General features: G+C 47.1%; 1 protein-coding gene across 1 annotated transcript; it reads right to left on the reverse strand.

The window, feature by feature from the left end:
• Positions 1-402: 402 nt before the first annotated feature.
• Camp (cathelicidin antimicrobial peptide) lies at positions 403-3,987 on the reverse strand. The gene is made up of 4 exons (XM_052721599.1): positions 2,105-3,987; positions 1,463-1,570; positions 1,249-1,320; positions 403-613 (listed from the first exon to the last, which is right to left on the reverse strand). The coding sequence occupies exons 1-4, from the start codon at positions 2,300-2,302 to the stop codon at positions 464-466; spliced, it is 528 nt and encodes a 175-aa protein (XP_052577559.1). The 5' UTR covers positions 2,303-3,987; the 3' UTR covers positions 403-463.
• Between the last annotated feature and the right edge of the window lie 16,486 nt (positions 3,988-20,473).

Below are 20,473 nucleotides of genomic sequence, written 5' to 3' on the forward strand. Positions count from 1 at the left end.
TTTGTTTTTTCCTTATCTTTTTGTTGTTGTTTGCTTTTCAAGATAGGGTTTCACTGTGTAGCCCTGGCTGTCCTGCAATTTGCTCTGCAGACCAGGCTGGCCTTGAACTCAGAGAGACCTGCCTGCCCATGCCTCCAGAGTGCTGGGATTAAAAGAGTGTACCACTACTGCCCAGCTAATATTATATATATATATATATATATGCACATATATGTATGTATGTATGTATATATATATATTAAATGGACCTCTTGCCCTGCTGCCTTACATATACCTTCTGATGGGATAGCTACCTTCCTTTTTGTCTCAAATGCCCCCCACACACACACAGAATACAAAAGTGATGGCTCACACGTGCTCAGAGAACCTCCAGGGTTAAAGACTAAAAGAAGACGAAAGCCATTGAGAAGTTTCCTTCACCAAATTTATTATTTTTGGAATCCAGAAACAGGCCAAGGCAGGCCTACTTTTCCGCCTCAGGTGCAGTTTTCCCAAACAAATCTGCAATTTTCTGGCCAATTTTCTTAATCTTTTCACCAATCTTCTGCCCACCTTTTCGGAGGAGTCCAGCGATCTTGGCAATTTTCTTAAACTTCTGGGGCTGTGTCCCAGGCTGTGTACCAGGAAGAGATGGGTTCCTTGTGAGGCTGGTCCCAGGGCACCCGAGGTCCTCCCCATCTGGACCACACTCAGGGATACTCTCAGAGCCTCTGGGCCCTAGTTCAGCCTTTGGGACATGTAGTTGGATCCCTAACCCAATAAAAGATGAGAACACTGGGGCCTTGGAATGGCAAGAGGCTCCCTGGGGTCTGAGAGTGTACCCTGGAGGATGCTGTGAGCATTAGCAGGACTCAGTAGGGCATGCTAACACCCGGGTGGTGAGGTCCTCAGCCTGAGTCTGATTAAGACTCAGTGAGGCCTGAGAGTCTTCATTCTTAACAAGTTCCAGCTAAAAAACCACCTTTTTTTTTTTTTTTTTTTTTTGAGATAAGCCTTCACATGTACCCATGTCTGGCCTGGAACTCATGATGTAGGTAAGGCTGGCCTAGAACCCATAGAGAGCCTCCTTTCCTCTGCCTCCCAAGAGCCAGACTTGGAGAGTCACTGCACTAAAGGATGACAACAGAACCAGTGGTGGAGTTGAAGTTCAGGCACAAGGAGGACCAAGGGGATGGGTAGGAATAGGGATAACTGGTCCATAGGGTAATCCATGTCCCATCCTCACATCATTCCCTGCATCCCACTCACCTCTTTACAGTTGATGTCAAAAGAATCTGTGTCCTGGCTCAGGGTGACTGTCCCCACACACTGCTTCACCAGCTGAGAAGAGAAAGTTCAAGGTCAAACTAGAACCCATTTGCCATAGCCCCCAAACCCTAGCCCACTAGATGGAAAGATTCCCTCGGGACTTTGTTTAGTTCCCCAGGAGGCACCCACCAGTCACCCCAGCCCTCTGGCTTACCCCATGTTCCTTGAAGTTACATTGCTCAGGTAGCTGCTGCAATGCCTTGTCACACACGGTCTCCTTCACTCTGAACCTCACATACTTTGGGGTATCTGGGTCCTCATCCTGGTCATGGGAAAAAGTGGGGAGACTAGCCTCAGGCCCATCCTCAGTTACAAGGTCACTCTTCCTGACAGCCACTAACAGAGTGGCCTTCCAGCATTACATGCTAGGTGCTGAAACAGGACCTAGTGCTGGGGTACAGGGGGAAGAGAAAATGAGCCCCTTCCTTCCTCCCCACACACACAGGGAGTAGGAACAGCCCCCAGCCAGCTGAAATGAAGAGCTCGTCCCCACCCACCCCCTTCTGGAAACATCCTTAGGGACCTCAAGCCTAGGCACAATCCTTCTTTGGATATGGAAAAAAAACTTAGAGCAAAGGAAGCCAATTCCTGGGGCCAACGATTCCACCCTGTCCCTGGAATGGAGGCCCCATGCATCACTAGACTAGGGTTGAGGGCACTCTGCCACAGCAGGTATTCCAAAGCTGAAAGCTATCAATCTAGAAGGAGACAGGTCTAGGGAGTGTCCCGAGAACAGGAGAGACCCACTAAAAGGGGAAGAGGGCTTGGATTAGAGCCTGCTCTTCTGCAGCCTCACCCCTGCGGGCTGAGACTCCAGGTCCAGGAGGCGGTAGAGATTGGTGTCCGAGGACTGCCGATTGAACTCATCCACAGCACGGAGCACAGCCTCCCTGTAGCTGCGGGTCTGGGAGATGGCTAAAGGCAGCGCCAGGCCCAGCAGCAGAAGCAGTGATAGTGACCATCGCAGGGAAGGGTTGTCCCTCTGGGTGTGCATGGTCCCCAAGACTGCCTCCTCCAGGCCACTTGAGCCTCCTTTATGCTCAGCCTCAACCTGATGCAGAAGCCTCCTGCCCCTTCCTGCACTGGCTGCCTGCCAGGGTGTGGGCTGGGGCTTGCTTCAGAGTCTTGTTGCCTCATGAGGCTATGGGCAGTGAGTGAAGCAGGCCTGGCATACCAAATGAAGAAACCATTTCCCCATCTCCCTGAGATAGCCTTGGCTTCTCCCAGGCCCCAGGGGGACTGGCCTATGCAGTATGGCTCAATGGGGTAAAAATCTCAAGAAAGGAAGAGCCAGTGAGGATCCTAAGTGTGTCTACTCCTTGGGAATGAGTCTGGATTGAGTGCCCGTTGCTAGTCTCCAGCTCTAGGCACTGACTCAGTGGACATTTGGCCTTTGATGATACGTGACCATGGTCGCCCCACCCAGAGACCCAGCCTCCCAAGGAAGAAGTTTCCCCTGCCATTCAAGACCACAACATTATCTTCTTTGACAGTTGAAGGGTTTGGAAGCACAGGGCCAAGAGGCGGTGAGGCTGGCAACCAGGCCCTGCCAGGTGAAGCCATCCACGGCGTGGACCATGGGTTCCTAGACACATCACTAGGTTCAGCAGCAGCAGGAACGACACCCTCTCCTGGATCCTTCTCAGCTGCCTTTCTCAAGATAAAAATGTCCCTATCCTCCCGCAGATGTGGCCCTAGCCCAAGCCCACAAAAGGCCATCTACACTGACCGAGTCGGCATTTCCACTTTCTCTCACGCTTAAGCCTTTTCTGGGTTTGGTGACCACCCTGAAACTTTTTCAGTGCATGAAGGCTTAGGTTTCCCTCTGTCCCCTGGAACAGTCCCTCTCCTATCCTCCAAGGGCTGTTTCCCTAACATTGAGGGCTTGAGGGTTACATCCAGGGCCGGTTCTGTCCCCAGGATTCAGGCCTTCCTTGCAATAGCACCCCTCAGAACGTAGGTTACAATGACTAGGCATTACATGGTCTGTATCTCCGAGCTCATGATTCCTATAAGTGCCAGGTATGGAGGCTCATGCCTATTATTTTAACACCTCAGAAGCTGAAGCAGGAAGACTACTATGAGCTCAAAGCAAACTGGGGTTATTAAGTGAGATCCTATCTCAAAAACCCCAAAAAAGAAAAAGAAATGGGGACTGGCGAGTAGTCATAGTCTCACCTATAGCATACAAAACCCCGGCACCACAGCACCACTTAACCTGTTCACACTGGTGCAAGCCGGTAATCACAGCACTTAGAAAATGGAGGGTCAGAAGTTCAAGGTCATCCTTTGCTACAATAAGTCTGAGGCCAATTTGAGATGCATGAAGGCCTGCCTCATAAATAAATAAATAAATAAATAAATAAATATTGACATTTAAAAGAAATACGTGTCTGTGTGAATGTATGCCACATCAACGTGGGTGCCTGAAGAAGCCAGAAGGCAATGGATCCCTTGGAGCTGGAGTTACAGGCAATCATGAGCTCCTCTATGTTGTTACAGGGAACACTATTCAGAAGAACATCAAGTGCTCTTAACCACTGAAACATCTTTCCAATTCAACATTATTATTTTTTTAAGCCAAAAGAAAGACGATTCCCATGGACCCTCTCATCTGATTGCTGAGTACCCACTGCATGAGTCCTGATCTCGAAGCAGAAAGAACCTAATTATTCCTTCTTCTCCCGGGACACTCCCCTCTCCCCTCCCACATCATCACCCTGCTTTTCTCCACTTTTTCCTCCTATGAGTTACCTAAGTCCCTAGATTTCATCTCCCCTAGGCTGCTCCCCCAACCACATTCCACCCTCCGCACAACTGTCCGGGGACTCCCTGGAATCACTGGGATGGCCACTTCAACCCCTACTTTCAGCAGCCCACAACCCTCTAACCCACATCAGAGCCTGCATCCTTTTCCCCCACAGCACTCATCATAGTCCCCTGCACATCCAGACGCCAGAATGACACACACATCAGCACTGACTCACGGAGCCTCTGTCCCAGCATGGTGTTTTGGGGTTTCCATTGTGGCTGTTTTTGTTTGTTGTTTTTGGTTTGTATGTGAGGTAATCCAAAATGATTGAACTACTAATGTTAAATTATGTTAAGACTGTGCTACTTCGGGCTGGAGACAGAGCTCAGAGGTTAAGAGCACTGGCTGCTCTTCCAGAGGTCCTGAGTTCAATTCCCAGCAACCACATGGTGGCTCACAACCATCTGCAATGAGATCTGGTGCCCTCTTCTAGTGTGCAGGCATACATGCAGGCAGAACACTATATACATACTAAATAAATAAATCTTAAAAAAAAAAAAAAGACTGTGCTACTTCAATTAAGGCTTTTAGTTTACATTTGGCCTCAACGTAGTTGTAACATTAGGCTGGTCATTTTATTTTATTATTTTGAGACAGGGTCTTATGTAGCCCAGGTTGGCCTAAAACTCTGTATGTATCAGCCAAAGATAACCCTGAACTCCTGATTCTCCTGCCTTCAACCTCCAAAATGCTGGTGTTACAGGCATTTGCTGTCACACTAGCTTTTTGTTTGTTTGTCTTATTTTAATTAGTGTGTGCATGTGTGCATGCATGTGTGCACTTACGTGTGTGTGTGTGTGTGTGTGTGTGTGTGTGTGTGTGTGTGTGTGTCCACCTCCTAAGTGCTGGGATTACAAAAAGGCACAACCACATCCTGCTTAGCTTGGTTGATTATACTTCCTGTTGGGAAGACACACAATCTTCATTTCTTCATTCCCAAATGTCAAGTGCATACAAAGCAATGAGCCACTGTGAAAGAAAAGAGCAACAGGGGCCAGGGAGATGGGTCGGTGGGTACACAGTGCACACAACAAGCTCTCTCACTTGACAGCGTTCACACACACACACACACACACACACACACACACACACACACACACACAGAGGAAATAAAATTTTGGGTTGTTTTGTTTTGTTTTGTTTGAGATAGGGTTTCTCTGTGTAGCCCTGCCTATCCTCGAACTCACAGTGATCCACATGCCTCTGCCTCCCGAGTGCTGGAATTAAAGGCGTGCGCCACCACTGCCTGGTGAAATATATGTATTTTAAAAATCCCAGCACTCAGCAGGGAGTGGTGGCGCACTCCTTTAATCCCAACACTCGGGAGGCAGAGGCAGGCGGATCTCTGTGAGCTCGAGGCCAGCCTGGTCTACAGAATGAGTTCCAGGACAGGCACTGAAACACAGAAAAACCCAGTCTTGAAAAACTAAGGAAAAAAAGGTCTCAGCCAGGCATAGTGGCACACACCTTTCATCCCAGCATTCAGTAGGCAGAGGCAGGCAGATCTTTATGAGTTCATGTATAGAGTTCTAGGCCACCCAGAATTACAAGGTAAGACTTTTCTCAAAATACAAAACCAAAACCAAAAAAATTTTAAAGCAGCAATAGTTACTGCAAATTAGGCCTTGTGGCCGAATACAGTTAGGATTGCTTTCCACATTCACAGGCACAGTATACGTCCGCCATTTAACATGTCAAACAAATACTACATGTGAGACAAAAATGCCAAAACTCAAGAGTCTATGCTTGTATGTTTAGAATGTAATAGTGTATACACATAATACAAATATGCATATGCATTAGCAAGTAGGGGACTCACAGTGGGTATCCACAGCCGAAAATGTCTGAAATGATTCACAAAAATTGTTAAATCATTTAAAGAAGTTTTTATAACTTTTAAGTGTGTGTGTGTGTGCATGAGTAAGTACGTGTGAATACATGCATGTGAGTGCAGTTTCCCTTGAAGGTCAGAGGTACTGGATGCCCCTGGAGCTGGAGTTAACAGGTGGTTGTGAGCCGCCTGACATGGATGCTGGGAATCAAACTTGGGTCTTCTGCGAGAGCAGTATGTGCTCTTTATCACTGAGCAATTCCTCCAGCCCCTGTTAAATCATTTTTTAACAGTCTGAAAACACACTTTCTTGTTATAGACCCCCACTATACACACAACTATAAACATCACTTTATTAAACAAAAGAAAAAGGTAAATGTGAGGAAAATTTAAACATGCAGGCATTTTATTCCTCAACTGTAATTAAAGGTGACTTCTTTAAAGAATTATGTCCTATCCTGGATAGTCGTGTTATCAACCTGTTACCTCTGGAAAGTGGGAACCTTAACTGAATGATTGCCGGTGGATTATTAGCCTGTGGGCTCCTCTGTGAGGCACTGTCTTGATTGCCAGTTAATGTACAAGAGGCAGCCCACCAAGGGCAGTGCTATCCCTGGGCAGGTGGGCCTGGGCTCTACAAGAAAAGTGGATAAACGGGAGCCTGGGAAAGGCCTGTAGACATCATTCCTCCATGGTCCCTGCTTCATGTTCCTGCCTAGAGTTCCTGCTCTGGCGTCTGTCCATCCATGACAGACTGTTAACTGTACGATGAAATCAACTCTTCCCTCCCCAATTGCTTTTGGTTGTGGTGTTTATCACAGCAGCAACAACAACAAAACTAGAACATCATTCATTTGACATATTTTTTGAAAAGTTTAAAAAACTGATTTTTTGTTTGTATGTTTGTTTTTTTTTTTTTTTTTTTTTTTCCAGACAGGGTTTCTCTGTGTAGCTTTGCGCCTTTCCTGGAACTCACTTGGTAGTCCAGGCTGGCCTCGAACTCACAGAGATCCGCCTGGCTCTGCCTCCCGAGTGCTGGGATTAAAGGCGTGCGCCACCACCGCCCGGCGTATGTTTGTTTTTTAAGACAGGGTTTCTCTGTGTAGTTTTGGTGCCTGTTCTGGATCTTGCTATGTAGACCAGGCTGGCCTCGAACTCACAGAGATCCACCTGCCTCTGCCTCCCAAGTGCTGGGATTAAAGGCTGTGCTACCACCGCCCAGCAAAAAACTGACTTTTTTCATTTTTTTAGTAATAAACTTTGTAAGTGAAAAAAGATGTAACAATAAACATACTTCTTTCATCTAAAAAAGGTTAGGCAGGCGGTGGTGGCACACACCTTTAGTCCTAGCACTCAGGGGTGGGGGATGTGGGCAGAGGCAGGTGGATCTCAGTGAGTTTGGGGCCAGCCTGGTCTGCTGAGTGAGTTCCAGGACAGCCAGGGCAGTTACACAGAGGAAGAAGTTAAAGAGACAGAAAGGTGCCGGGCGGTGGTGGCGCACGCCTTTAATCCCAGCACTCGGGAGGCAGAGCCAGGCGGATCTCTGTGAGTTCGAGGCCAGCCTGGTCTCCAAAGCGAGTTCCAGGAAAGGCGCAAAGCTACACAGAGAAACCCTGTCTCGAAAAAAACCAAAAAAAAAAAAAAAAAAAAAAAAGAGACAGAAAGGTGTGTCGATCAAAACACATTTTGTACCTTACAATTATACTGAGTATACATTGAAAAAATATTATCGTCTGGCAGGATGACTCAGCAGGTAAAGGTGCTTGCTTCCAAGCCTGATGATCTGAGTTCAATTCCCAGAACTCACATGGTGGACGGAAAGAGCCAACTCCTGTAAGCAATTGTCTTCTTACTTCCACACATACTGTGGCATGCATGCATGGGCATATGCACACACAAAATAAATAAATCTAATAAAAATTATTTTTAAAAGACTTATTTATTTTTATTTTATGTGTGTGAGTGATTGTCTACACACACACACACACACACACACACACACACACACACACACACACACACACACTTGCACAGGAATGCACACACATGTGCCCCACATGCATACTTGATGCAGAAAACAGAATGAAGTTCCCTGGAACTAGGTTACAGACAATTGTGATCTGCTATGTAGGTACTGGAAACTGGACCTGGGTCATCTGCAAGAACAGTATGTGCTCTTAACTGCTGTGCCATCTCTCCAGCCCCATAAAAAGTTTAAAAAAAATCAGTGTGCTGGAGAGATGGCTCAGCAGTTAAGAGCACTGGTTGCTCTTCAAGAGGACTCGGGTTAGGTTCCTAGCACCCACATGGCAGCTCACAACTATGTGTAACTCCAGTTCCAGGGGATCAGGTGACCTCTTCCATGGGCACTGTATACGCATGGTGCACTGACATACATGGTACATAGATATACATACATGCAGGCAAAATACCCACACAGTTAAAAAAAATCAGCAGGTAAAGACACTTGACTAGAGTTCAATCCCCAGGACCCTGATGGGAAGAAAGAAATAACTCCCCAAAGTTGTCCTCTGACCTCTACACTTACACCATAACACACATGGACGCATGTAGACACAGACACACACACACACACACACACACACACACACACACACACACACACACACATTCAAATAAATTAATTAATGTAGTTTTCTTTTGCTTGTGTGTTTTGTATTTTTGTTTTTCAAGACAGGGTTTCTCTGTGTAACAGTCCTGCTATCTTGGAACTCACTCTGTAGACCAGACTGGCCTTGAACTCACTTCACCTTGTGAGTTCCGACAGACTGGCCTTGATCTACCTACCTTTCCTTCCCCAGTGCTGGGATTAAAGGTGTGTACCATCACTGCGCGGCTAATGTAGTTTTAAAATTACAATAAACTACATGTATCAGAGAAACAGTTATCTAGAGCATCAAGGCAGGAGCTCTTTGGATTTTCTCTAAAGTTTTTAAAAGTGACAGTACTGTACTCTCCCCCACAATGTACAGGGTGTATTAAAGCATACAGTACATAGCTAGACGAGAGGATGGGCCACAGCAATGGAGGGGTATAGAGACAGACCATGAGGCAGATTCTGGTCCCAGCTCCTCAGTGAACTGACCCATGTGCCTGCGAGGCCTGAAATAACTCTTGGCTTCAGAGGCTGTGGGACCCTTAGGGGCTTGGACAGGACACCTTGGAGGGTGGCAGCTTGAGTGAATGCTGCTGATTGCACACTCCACCCTGGGGGGTGAAGGAGAAGTGGGCTTCTGTGCAACCTGGTTTCACAGTGCAGGATTGCTCCAGTCACCTCTTGGTCAAGCAGGCCTTGCACATCAGGCCCCTCATAGCAGCAGAGAAAGGAACAATCCAAGGCCATTAGGCTGGACTACATAAGTGGGTTCAAAGACTCCAGAGGTACAGAGTAAGACTCACTGTCCTGGGGTGGAAAAAAACAGAAAAATGTTTTTCCCTGGGGTTGGGGGCTCAGCTGGCAGGGTGCTAGCTCAGGACAGTTAAGCCAAGAACGCACACACTGATGATGGCCATACAGCTCTCTAATCTCAGCACGCACTCGGGAAGCAGAAGGTCAGGAGTTTTAAGACCAGCCTCAGCTACACAGCAAATTCAAGATCAACCTGAGCTACACAGAAAACACCCCACCCTGACCCACCCCCACAGGGCTACATAGAAAACACCCCACCCTGACCCACCCCCACAAAAAAAAAAAGAAAAGACTCTTAAATAAGGGAACATATCAAGATAACCAAGGTTTATTTCTGGCACTACTATGTCAGTGGTGGAGAACTTGACTAGCAGGCACAGAGCCCTGAGTTCAATCGCAGCTCTTAAAAACAGCAACTCAGCCGGGCGGTGGTGGCGCACGCCTTTAATCCCAGGACTGGGAGGCAGAGGCAGGCGAATCTTTGTGAGTTCGAGGCCAGCCTGGTCTACAGAGCGAGATCCAGGAAAGGCACAAAGCTACACAGAGAAACCCTGTCTCGAAAAACCAAAAAAAAAACCACAAAAACAAAAAAACAGCAACTCTTGAGACCTTCCTTGATGCCACAGGGTGCACTGGACCTAACCAACACCAACGGTTCTTCAAGCACTGCGAGTCTGTCCAAACCACATGAGGGAGTTCTTCTCAACATCCTTCAGAAGTCCTGCTGGGAACGGGGGACAACTGTGGTCCCAGCCTCCCTGCTAAGCCCTCTCTTCACCTCCGAGGAACCATAGTGGAAAAGAATGCCATGCTGTCTCCTGCTCCCCAGTGCTGGCTGCTGGCGGATGAACCCGGCCTGCAGAGTTCCAGCTTCAGAAGCCCAGAAGCCACCTCAGGCTGGGTCTTAACCAAAGCATGTGTAAGTCACAGGCCTGGGCCTTCCTTCACTCACCAACAGGAAATGCCAGTTGCCCTCTGGAAGAGGAAAAGCTGGGTGGAGTGTGGGGTAGGAAAGGGATGGGCCTTGGGAAGCCTTGGGTACCAGATACAGAACTGCCCAAAGGAGATGCTTGGAGTAAGTCTCCAGAATGGTTATCTACTCTCTGGGGACAAGAAAGCCTTGTGGTCCCTCAGGTTAGTGCCAATCCTGATAGAACCTAGCCAAGTATCTATGCTCAGAACACCATTCAGCCATAATTCAGATGCATCCATCTGTCCCCAGACCACATAACCTGGCCAAAAAGAGATTCACAAGGAGTCAAAAAGCTGGTGACATGCACTTGTCCCCAGGCCTGACAACCTTTGTGAAAGGAGAGAACAGACTCCAGAAGGTAGTTCTCTAACCTCTACACATGCCCTTTGCTGCGCGCACACACACACACATACATACACAAACGGAATTTAAAAACAATTTTAGGCAAGGCATGATGGTGCACACCTTTAATCCCAGCACTCCAGAGACAGCGGTAGGGAGATCCTTGAGTTTGAGGCCAGCCTGGTCTACAGAGCGAGTTCTAGGACAGCAGAGCTATACAGTGAGACCCAGTCTCAAAACAAGCAAACAAGTGTAATCAGAAAAACAAGGAAAACCGTTCACTGGAACGGCTGAGAGGGCACCGGTCAGGTAAACTCACTGGATAATAACAAGGCTGAGACCGCTGGAGCCTCTGCCCAGATTGGCCCTCAGGGTTACTGAGAGTGCCTAGAGGACACTTTTCCTGGAGGCAATTGGACATGTGGCTCCAGGTGGCCATGATCGCCACTTAAAGGGCCTCAAGCTAAGGAAGTACTCATGCTAGCCAACACCCCTTCAGTATGGGCCTAATCCAGTTCTTAAGTTTCTGACCACACACCCCACACACACCCCCCACACACACACAGGCACAGGCATGCGCACACACATACACACTCAGCCGAGGCCAGGCACAAGTCCATCCTGCTTCACAACTCCATGAAAAGAACAGGGGGCTAAATCGGATGAGCAGGAACTTCTCAGACCATGCTCCCTGCAGCAGGGCTCTCTGTGTACAGTGTCTATCACTCAGGAAGTCTAAGAACCTCCCTTGCTGTCTCTCAGCCTCTCAACACACAGCTCATTACAGAGCCCGAGGAACGCCACAGAAAGGGACTCTGTTTCCCCTGATTAGGCCCTGGTTTTCTCAAATCTGCCCCTTTCCACAAAACAGGCCTAAAAGACTGCAAAGGGCCCAGCCTCAGTTCCCTCTGAGGAAGGCCCTGCTCCAGAATACAAAGGGGCAGGTCATGGCACTGTGACTCCCACCTCACCTTGTCACCCCTTTTCCCTCCCACAAAGCACCTCACCTAATGTGGACATTTGTCAACTAGCTATGGGAAGATGAAGAAAGAGAGGAGAGACCAGGGGACAGGAGGGAGCCCCAGGAAACCATGTCACCCACCAAGGCCCAAGGATTGAGAAAGGCAAGGGCACGGTGGAGACATCACGGAGTCCAGTTTCCTGTCCAGCTCCTCCTTGTCCCCAACACATATTTCCCCTCTTCTAAGTGGGGCAGTGATGTAGCACTCAAAAGAGGTCATAAGACTGTGCTTAGCTGCTTCCCAGGACTTTCAACTTTTAGGAGAACCCCGAAAACTCAGCCCTTGGTGGGTGCAGTTACTCACATCTGTCATCTCAGCACTCAGGGGCCAAAGTCATGATCGTCGTAAGTTGGGAGGCTAGCCTCATCTACATAGCAAGATCCTGTTTTGGAAATGCATGAGGAAAGGAGAAAAAGAGAAGAGAAAGAGGAGGGAAGGGAATCGGAAGGGAGGGAGGAAAAGAAAAGGAACGGAGCTCTGTGAGATAGTCTTCCCCTTTTCTCAGAACCTACATGGCTCCCTATCGGCCAGTGGCCTCCATTCACTGTCACCTCCCCCAGAATGTCCACTGCTGGACACTAACTTTACTGTAGGATATATGAGTAGAGTGTCACAACCTCCATACTTAGGTTAACACGAGGCAGGTAGGGGACATTGAGGATCAGCAAGAGAGTATACTGTGTTTAGATTTTGTTTTTTTCATGACTAGGAATTGAACTCAGAGCCTCACGCATGCTAGGCAAGGGCAGACTTCTGAAAAGCATACACACTACATGTCTGTTCTCTCTTGCTAACGCCTTGAATGGGTGGACTATAACAAAACTGAGATCAGCAGTGGTCAAGATGCTGCCATATAAGATAAATGGCCAGAAGAAATGAACAGTATAGCTGCAGCCGGTGGTGGTGGTGGCGCACACCTTTAATCCCAGCACTCGGGACTCAGAGCCAGGAGGATCTCTGTGAATTAGAGGCCAGCCTGGTCTACAGAGTTAGTTCCAGGATAGCCAGGGCTACATACACAGAGAAACCATGTCTTGAAAAACCAAACCAAACCAAACAAAAAACCAATATAGCTGTGGGTTCCTAGCCCTGAGCATGTCCCTCCCTGAATTGGTATACATTTATTTTCCCACACTTGCATTTAGTTTTCAGCCCCAAACCTTCTAACTACAGCTAGCTGTCTTTTCAGTTAGCAACTCAATTCTTGACCAAATATTCGCCAGAGGGAAACAAGCGCCCTCTTGTGGTCTGCCTGGGTCTAGAGGAAAAGACCTCAATCTCAGAAGAGAAATGGGGTTTAAGGATGGACCAATCCATCTCATCACTCAAAAACTTTCCCAGTCTGCTTTCCCAAGGAAGAGAGAGGAAGGGTAAGGGCGCTGTAGAGGGCTTTATAAACCCACTGCCTTCAGGATAATATTCATACATCTGGTCCTCATTCACTACACAAACATCTCTCCTGGTTCTATAAGCCAGGCTTTAGGCTATTGCTGGTCATGCTGCCCCAAAGGAGCACCTAGCTGTCTTCTCCCCTAAGCCCGATTCCCACCCTGGAGAAGCTAAAGGGCTCTCTCTAGTATGTCCTCTCTAAAAGCTCATTTTTATTCCTTTTGGAGCAACTGAAAAAACAAATAAAATCTGGAGAGCAGTGCTGTGGGAACAATGCTAAGCAGATGTCTCTGGCAGGAAGTGGTCAGCTGTTCCAATGCTTCTAATGGTGGCTGCTGATGAAGTAAGACCAGGCCTGCAAACTGCCTGCTAAATTCAGCAGATGAAGGCCCCTGGAGAACGTGACAAAAAGCTCTTTCCATGCAGTGGAGAGAGCGAATGTGTGACTAGATTGGGCTCAAGAGGAAAGGAGATAACTCAGAGAGACAACTGAGGAGAGCGTGTCCTGAGGACTGAGCCTGTGAGCATGCCCTCCATTCCTGAGCCATGCACCCAGCCATGGAGAAATAAAGTTGAAAGGGGAGTAGTGTCAGGAGAAGGTGAGGCTCTGTTGTTGCTTTTTGAGACAGGGTTTCTCTCTGTAGCCCTGGCTGTCCTGGAACTGGATCTGTAGACCAGGCTGCCTCTGCCTCCCCAGTGCTGGGCTGTGTGCCACCACACAGAGGTGGTTTTTACTGTTGTTGTTTGGGTTTGGCTTTTTGCATTGGGGATGGAAAGTGTCTTGGACATGCTAAGCACTTGTACTCTACCACTGGGCTGCACCCCAACCCTTGCTTTAAAAATTATAACATTTCATTTCAATGAAATGTGCCAGACAGGGGCGGAGAGAAGCCTCAGCAGTTAAGAGCATGAATCGCTCTTACAGAGGACCCAAGTTTGGCTCCCAGCGCAACTGCCGGCACCTTCGGCTCCAAAGGATCTGACACCCTCTTCGGCCTCTGTGGGCACCTGCACTAACATGCACACACACACACACACACACACACACACACACACACACACACACATAATTTAAACTAATAAAATGTGGCTGGGAGTGGTGGCACACACTTTTAAATCCCAGCACTTGGGAAGCAGAGGCAGATGGATCTCTGAGTTTGATGCTAGTCTGGTCTACAAAGCAAGTTCCAAGACAGCCAGGGATACACAGAGAAACCCTGTCACAAAATAAAGAAAGAAACAAATAATAAAATAACAATTAATAATAATGAAAAAATCTAATCTCAGAATTTATTTATTTATTTATTTTTGGTTTTTTGAGACAGGGTTTCTCTGTGTAGTTTTGCGCCTTTCCTGGAACTGGCCTTGAACTCACAGAGATCCACCTGCCTCTGCCTCCCGAGTGCTGGGATTAAAGGCGTGTGCCACCACCGCCCGGCTTTATTTTTTATTTTATGTGTATGAGTGTTTTATCTGCATGCACATACCTGCACCACATGCAAGCTTAGGGAACAGAGATCAGAAGAGGGAGCTGGAGTTACAGATGGTTACCAGCACCTATGTGGGTTCAGGGAACCTAACCTGGGTCCTCAGCAAGGGCAGTAAGTGCTCTTAGCTGCTGAGCCATCTCTCTATCCCCAGTAAAATAAATCTTTAAGGGAAAAAATATGCCAGTCAGGCCCAGGCCTAGTAGCACAAGCTTCTGTAATTTCAGCTGCTCAGAAGGTGGAAGCTGGAAAGGGCCAGCCAAGGCAATTTAACAAAACCCTGTTTCAAAACAAAACGTGACAAGAGGGCTGGGGAGAGAGCTCAGCAGCAGAGCTTCTGGCCAGCACTCACTGTCAGGTATGTTCAGCCGTCAGGGCCTGGGGCCCAGACAGCCACCTGCGGCCCCACACAGCTAAGAACGTAGCCCCACACAAAATCATAAACCTAACTTAAAACTTTAGGATTTGTTTGTTCGTTTGTTCTTCGAGGCAAGATGTCTCTGTGTAGCCCTAGCTGTCCTGGAACTCACCCTGTAGACCAGGCTGGCCTCTGTGGTGGGACTAAAGGCAAGTGCTAAAATGATTTTTTTTAGACTAGATTGTACAGTTTTCGACTAAGAACTTTGTAAATAACATCGTAGTATTCCAACTATCAGAAAGTTGCACGTGTTCACTATGTTCTAAACTCAATCCCAAGTTTGTTTTTTAAAAGCCGTTCACACAAGATAGGGAGCAGGGGCTGGAGAGATGGCTCAGAGGTTAAGAGCACTGGCTGCTCTTCCAGAGGTCCTGAGTTCAATTCCCAGCAACCACATGGTGGCTCTCAACCATCTGTAGTGAGATCTGGTGCCCTCTTCTGGCCTGCAGGGACACATGCTGTATACATAATAAATAAATCTTAAAAAAAAATTGTGAGCAAATCATATACATAAAGCTCAATCAACTCCCACAATGTGAAGAAACTCAAATAACCAGATCAGCAGAATGTGGGGATGAGACATGGCTCAATGGTTAAGAGCACTGGCTGCTCTTCCATAGGACCCAGGTTCAATTCCCAGCACCCACTTGGCAGCTCACAACCATCTGTAACTCCCGTTCCAGGGGATCTGACACGCTCTTCTGACCTCAGCAGGCACCAGGCATGATGTGGTGTACAGATACACATACATGCAAAATACTCAAGACACATAAAACATAAAGTTCTTTAAAAAGAAAAGGTGGGGAGAAGAAAAGAAAAAAAACCAGCATGTCAGAATGTATTTGGGAAAGAAAGGCAGATAGAAGCAGATAGAATCATTCCGAGTTCCAGACCATCGTGGTCTACATTGCAAGTAGCAAGTTCCAGGCCAGCCAGAGATACACAGTGAAACCCTGTCTCAGAAAAAACTTAAAATAATAAATAAATAAATGAATAAATAAATAAATAAATAAAAGATGGGTTGGATATAGTTCAGACGGTACTGCAAAAATCACATGTGCTATACTCAAGAGGTAGAGGAGGAGGATGTCACCCTTAATGTCACCCTTAAATAGGCAGGGAGTTCAGGGCCAGCTTGAGCTAGATACCTTGTCTCTAAAAGAGAAAGGAAAAACAAAAGAGGAGGGGCAGGTAGGATGGTTCAGCAGGTAAAGGTTTTACCACCAAGGCTGACAACCTGAGTCTGATCCTCAGGACACACATGATGGAAGGAGAGAACTCACTTCCAGAAGATATCCTGATTCCACATGCAGAGTGACAGACATGTGTTAACCTCCACAACAAAAGGAATAGATGAATAAAGAAATAAATGTAAGAGGAAGGCAGGCATGGAGGGAGAGACGAAGAGAGGAAGGAAGGAAGGAAGGAAGGAAGGAAGGAAGGAAGGAAGGAAGGAAGGAAGGAAGGGAAGAAGGCAGGCAGGCAGGCAGGCAGGCCAAGGAAACCTCCCCTCAAAGGCTCTAGTGCCTCCTCTTCCTCTTGTTCTGAGGCCTCAGGCTCAGGACCGCCCAGCTGGGCTAGCCAGCTCCTGGCTCCTCAGACTTCTCCTTTCCCCAAGCCCACAGCAATCTGATGCTGTTATCTCCATCTCCACACCCTTTGCTGACAAGTCCTGCCAAACCCCTTATCAGACCTAAGCCCTTCAAGAATTGTCTCTTTCTCCAACCTGGGCCCCTCACAGCCACTCCCAGCAGCAACTCCTTACTTCTCAGCAGAGCCACATTCCTTCACCTGCAGGCAGCCTTGGGTGTTCCTCTCCTCAGAGAGGTCTCCCTGCCCCCAAATGACCATTTTCTAGGAATTCATACCTTCCAGCTTCAGCATCTTCAGTCTCTAGGGAGTCATCCTTCCCTCCCCACGGGCCTCTCCATTTGCCCTTCTTTCTGGTCCCTAACATCCCTCCACAAAAGGCAACCATTATGATGGTGAGAATTCCATTACTCTAAGGACGCTTCTGAGAAAGATGGGAAAAGCCTTTAATCCCAGCACTCAGGAGGCAGAGGCAGGCAGATCTATGAGTCTGAGGCCAGCCTGGGCTACTACATGCAAGCTCCAGCCAAGCCAGAACCACATACCACATAGTGGGATGGTTAGCTGCCGTGGCCTCCTTTGATTCAAACCACTTAATTATATATATATATATATATATATATATATATATATATATATATATATATATCTTGCCTTCTATTTAAGTTTTTTTGAGATTGTATTCATTTTTATCTTATGTGTCTGTGTGTTTGCCTAATGTATATGGTTATTACAACTCCTGCCTGGGTCTAAAGTTATGGACGGTAGTGAGTTGCCATGTGGGTACTGGGATACGAACCCAGATCATCTGGAAGAGCAATCAGTGCTCTTAACCACTGAGCCATCTCTCTATCCTCTTACCCTTGATTTAGACCTAAAGCCCAGTGGGACATGGTGACTTATACATGGTGTAATCCCAGTTCTCTGAGACTGAGGCATAGGATTGCTAGAGTTTGAAGCCTGGACTACAGAGGACAAGACTCATGGCTTCTTCATTTTCAAGCACTGAATTTGTTCCAGTAAGCACCAGACAGAGCTGGGCAGAGTTCAGTGGCAGAACACTGAGCTCTCTATGGTTTTAATCCCAGCACTGCCAAGAAAAAAACAAGTTCTAAATATCTGTTGAATAAGTGAATGAATGAATGAACCAGCGAGACTGTTGAAACAAGTATTCAATTACACAGCTCTGGAGAGGACAGAAAGTTTTCAGAACTATAATGGAGGAAATATTTAAAATGGTGAGTAGAGTATCTGATGTGGGGGAGGGTCCTACAGAGGCCTAGTGAACTATGAGAGCAGAGAGAGCTCCAGGCCCCGGGTTTCTGGAGAAAGAGGGGCTTCTTAGTGCTGGGGGACTGTGAGCCAAAGAGGAGATAAAGCTCGAGAGGAAGTTAGTTACTGCGAAATAACCTGTTAGGCTGTTAGTCCATGACTGGGCATAGTGGTTGATACTTAAAATCTCTAGCACTTTGGGAGTTGGACCATGAATTTGAGGCCAACCTGGTAAAATCCTGTCTCAAAAAAAAACAAACATATGTGTGTGTGCATCCACACCTTCTAGCTTCAGAAGTTTTATTTAGTCCCCCGCCCCCGACTCTCAATTGTGTATTACATATTGTATGAATAAACCATTTACTGAATTTTTTTTTTTTAGTTTTTTTTCAAGACAGGGTTTCTCTGTGTAGCCCTGCCTGTCCTGAAACTCACTCTATAGACCAGGCTAGCCTTGAACTCAGAGACACGCCCCTGCCTCTGCCTCCTGAGTGCTGGGATTAAAGGCTTGCAGCACCATGCCGGTTGAAAAAAAAAATTTTAAACTACCTTTGAAATAAACACTTAGAAACTGCTTTTTGCTAAAAAAGCATTGACTCCTCTTGAGTCTAAAAGGTATCTAAAGCTGAATGAGAGCCTAGCATTTCTACCTCATTTTATGCCTGTACAGACAAATCACTGTCCTTCCTCTTCCTCTTGAGACACCCTGGATTCCTGGAACAGCAGAACTTCACAGGGCAGACCCCTACACACAAACACCAAGGGGAAGGCCATTCTCCAGGAGAGTGGGACTACCCTGGAGCAGAAGCAATCATCTTCCAGATTGGTCCCTCAGGGATGCTAGTGATGGCAGAGTAGCAATTTGCAGGATGCCCGACAGTGCTGGGCAAAACCACATCTTGATCAGGACTGCTTAGTTATGCATCCTTGCCCTCTATTTAAACCTAAAGCACATGTCAGTACCCTAAGACAGACTTGAGGTCAGTGGACTCCTATTTCTTCTTCCCAGCTTAGCTATACTGAATAAATCTCCGCATTTTAGTGTCTCTTTGTTTGGCTCACTGAGACACTGGAGACAAAGTGTGGCTCATGGTTCTGCCCTAAAAACTCTAGTTACCTTTTTTGTGTTTTTTGTTTTTTGACACAGGGTGTCAATATGTTACTCAAGTTGGTCTTGGATTTGAGATTTCCATGCCTCAGTTTTTGAAAAACTGGAGTTGCAAGCATGCACCTGGTAAATTTCATTTTATTTTAAATCTATTTATGTGTACATGTTTTGCGTACATGTGTATATGTACAGGCATGGCTAGTGCCCACAGAAGTCAGAAGAGGGTTTCTGATCCCCAGGAACTGGAAGTAAAGATGGTTGTAAGACCCCATGTGGGTGCTCAGAACCAAACCCCGATCCTCTACAAGAGCAACAAGTCTCTCTAGGCCCTTATTTTATTTTTTGAGACAGGACTCATTGGAGCCCAGGCTAGCCTTGAACTTGCTATGTAGCTAAGGATGACTTCTGATCCTCCTGCCTCTACCTCACAAGTCCTGGGATTACAGACATATACCCTAAAACCATGCCTGGTTTTATGTGGTCCTGGGAACTGAAACCAGGAACCACCCTACCAGCTGAGCTTCATCTTAAGCCCACTAGTAAAATGTTTTGTTTGTTTTAAAATAGGGTCTCACTGTGTAGACTTGGCTGGCCTGGAACTCATCATGTAGACCAGGCTGGCTTCCAACTCACAGAGACTTGACTGTCTCTGCCTCGAGAGTACTATGACTAAAGGAAAGGCTTGTGCTACCTGTACTCCTGGGAAACGTGGTTGGTAACGATTATTTTCTATAACTTCAGTCATTTCAAAACATAGGAAAGCTTGTACTGTTTACCTGCCTTTTTTCTCTTTCTCTCTCTCTCTCTCTCTCTCTCTCTCTCTCTCTCTCTCTCTCTCTCTCTCTCATTTTTTTTTTTTTTTTTTTTTTTTTGGGCCCAAGAGATGGATTTAGGGCTGCTTTTTTTTTTTTTTTCAGAGCTGAGGACCGAACCCAGGGCCTTGCACTTGCTAGGCAAGCGCTCTACCACTGAGCTAAATCCCCAACCCCTCTCATTTTTTTGAGACAATGTCTCACTATGTATCTCTGGCTGTCCTGGAACTTGATAATGTAGACCAGGCTGCCCTTGAACTCACAGAGATCCACCTGCCTCTGCCTCCCGAATGCTGGGATTAAGGGTGTTTGCCCAGCTCATTTGTTTTTGTTTGTTTGTTTGTTTTTAAGACGACAGGGTTTCTCTGTGTAGCCCCGGCTGTCCTGGAACTCACTCTGTAGCCCAGGCTGGCCTTGAACTCACAGAAATCCACCTGCCTCTCTCTGCCTTCATTTCTTTTTTGAGACAGGGTCTTAGGTAGCCCAGACTAGCCTAGAATTCAAAAGTGCAGCTGGGATTACTGAGGCCAGACAAACCCTTGCTTTGTAATCACTGGTTAGATTACAGTTAGAAAGACCAACCCGGGGGAGTCGGTGCTCAGAGGGTCACTTGAACCCAGCCAGCAATCTGAAGAGGAGGAGAGGGAAGGACTGCTTCCTGCCTTGCACCAGGAGGGGC

This window comes from Peromyscus californicus, unplaced genomic scaffold, assembly GCF_007827085.1.
Source record: "Peromyscus californicus insignis strain IS unplaced genomic scaffold, ASM782708v3 Scaffold_11__1_contigs__length_118956290, whole genome shotgun sequence".
NCBI lineage: Eukaryota > Metazoa > Chordata > Mammalia > Rodentia > Cricetidae > Peromyscus > Peromyscus californicus.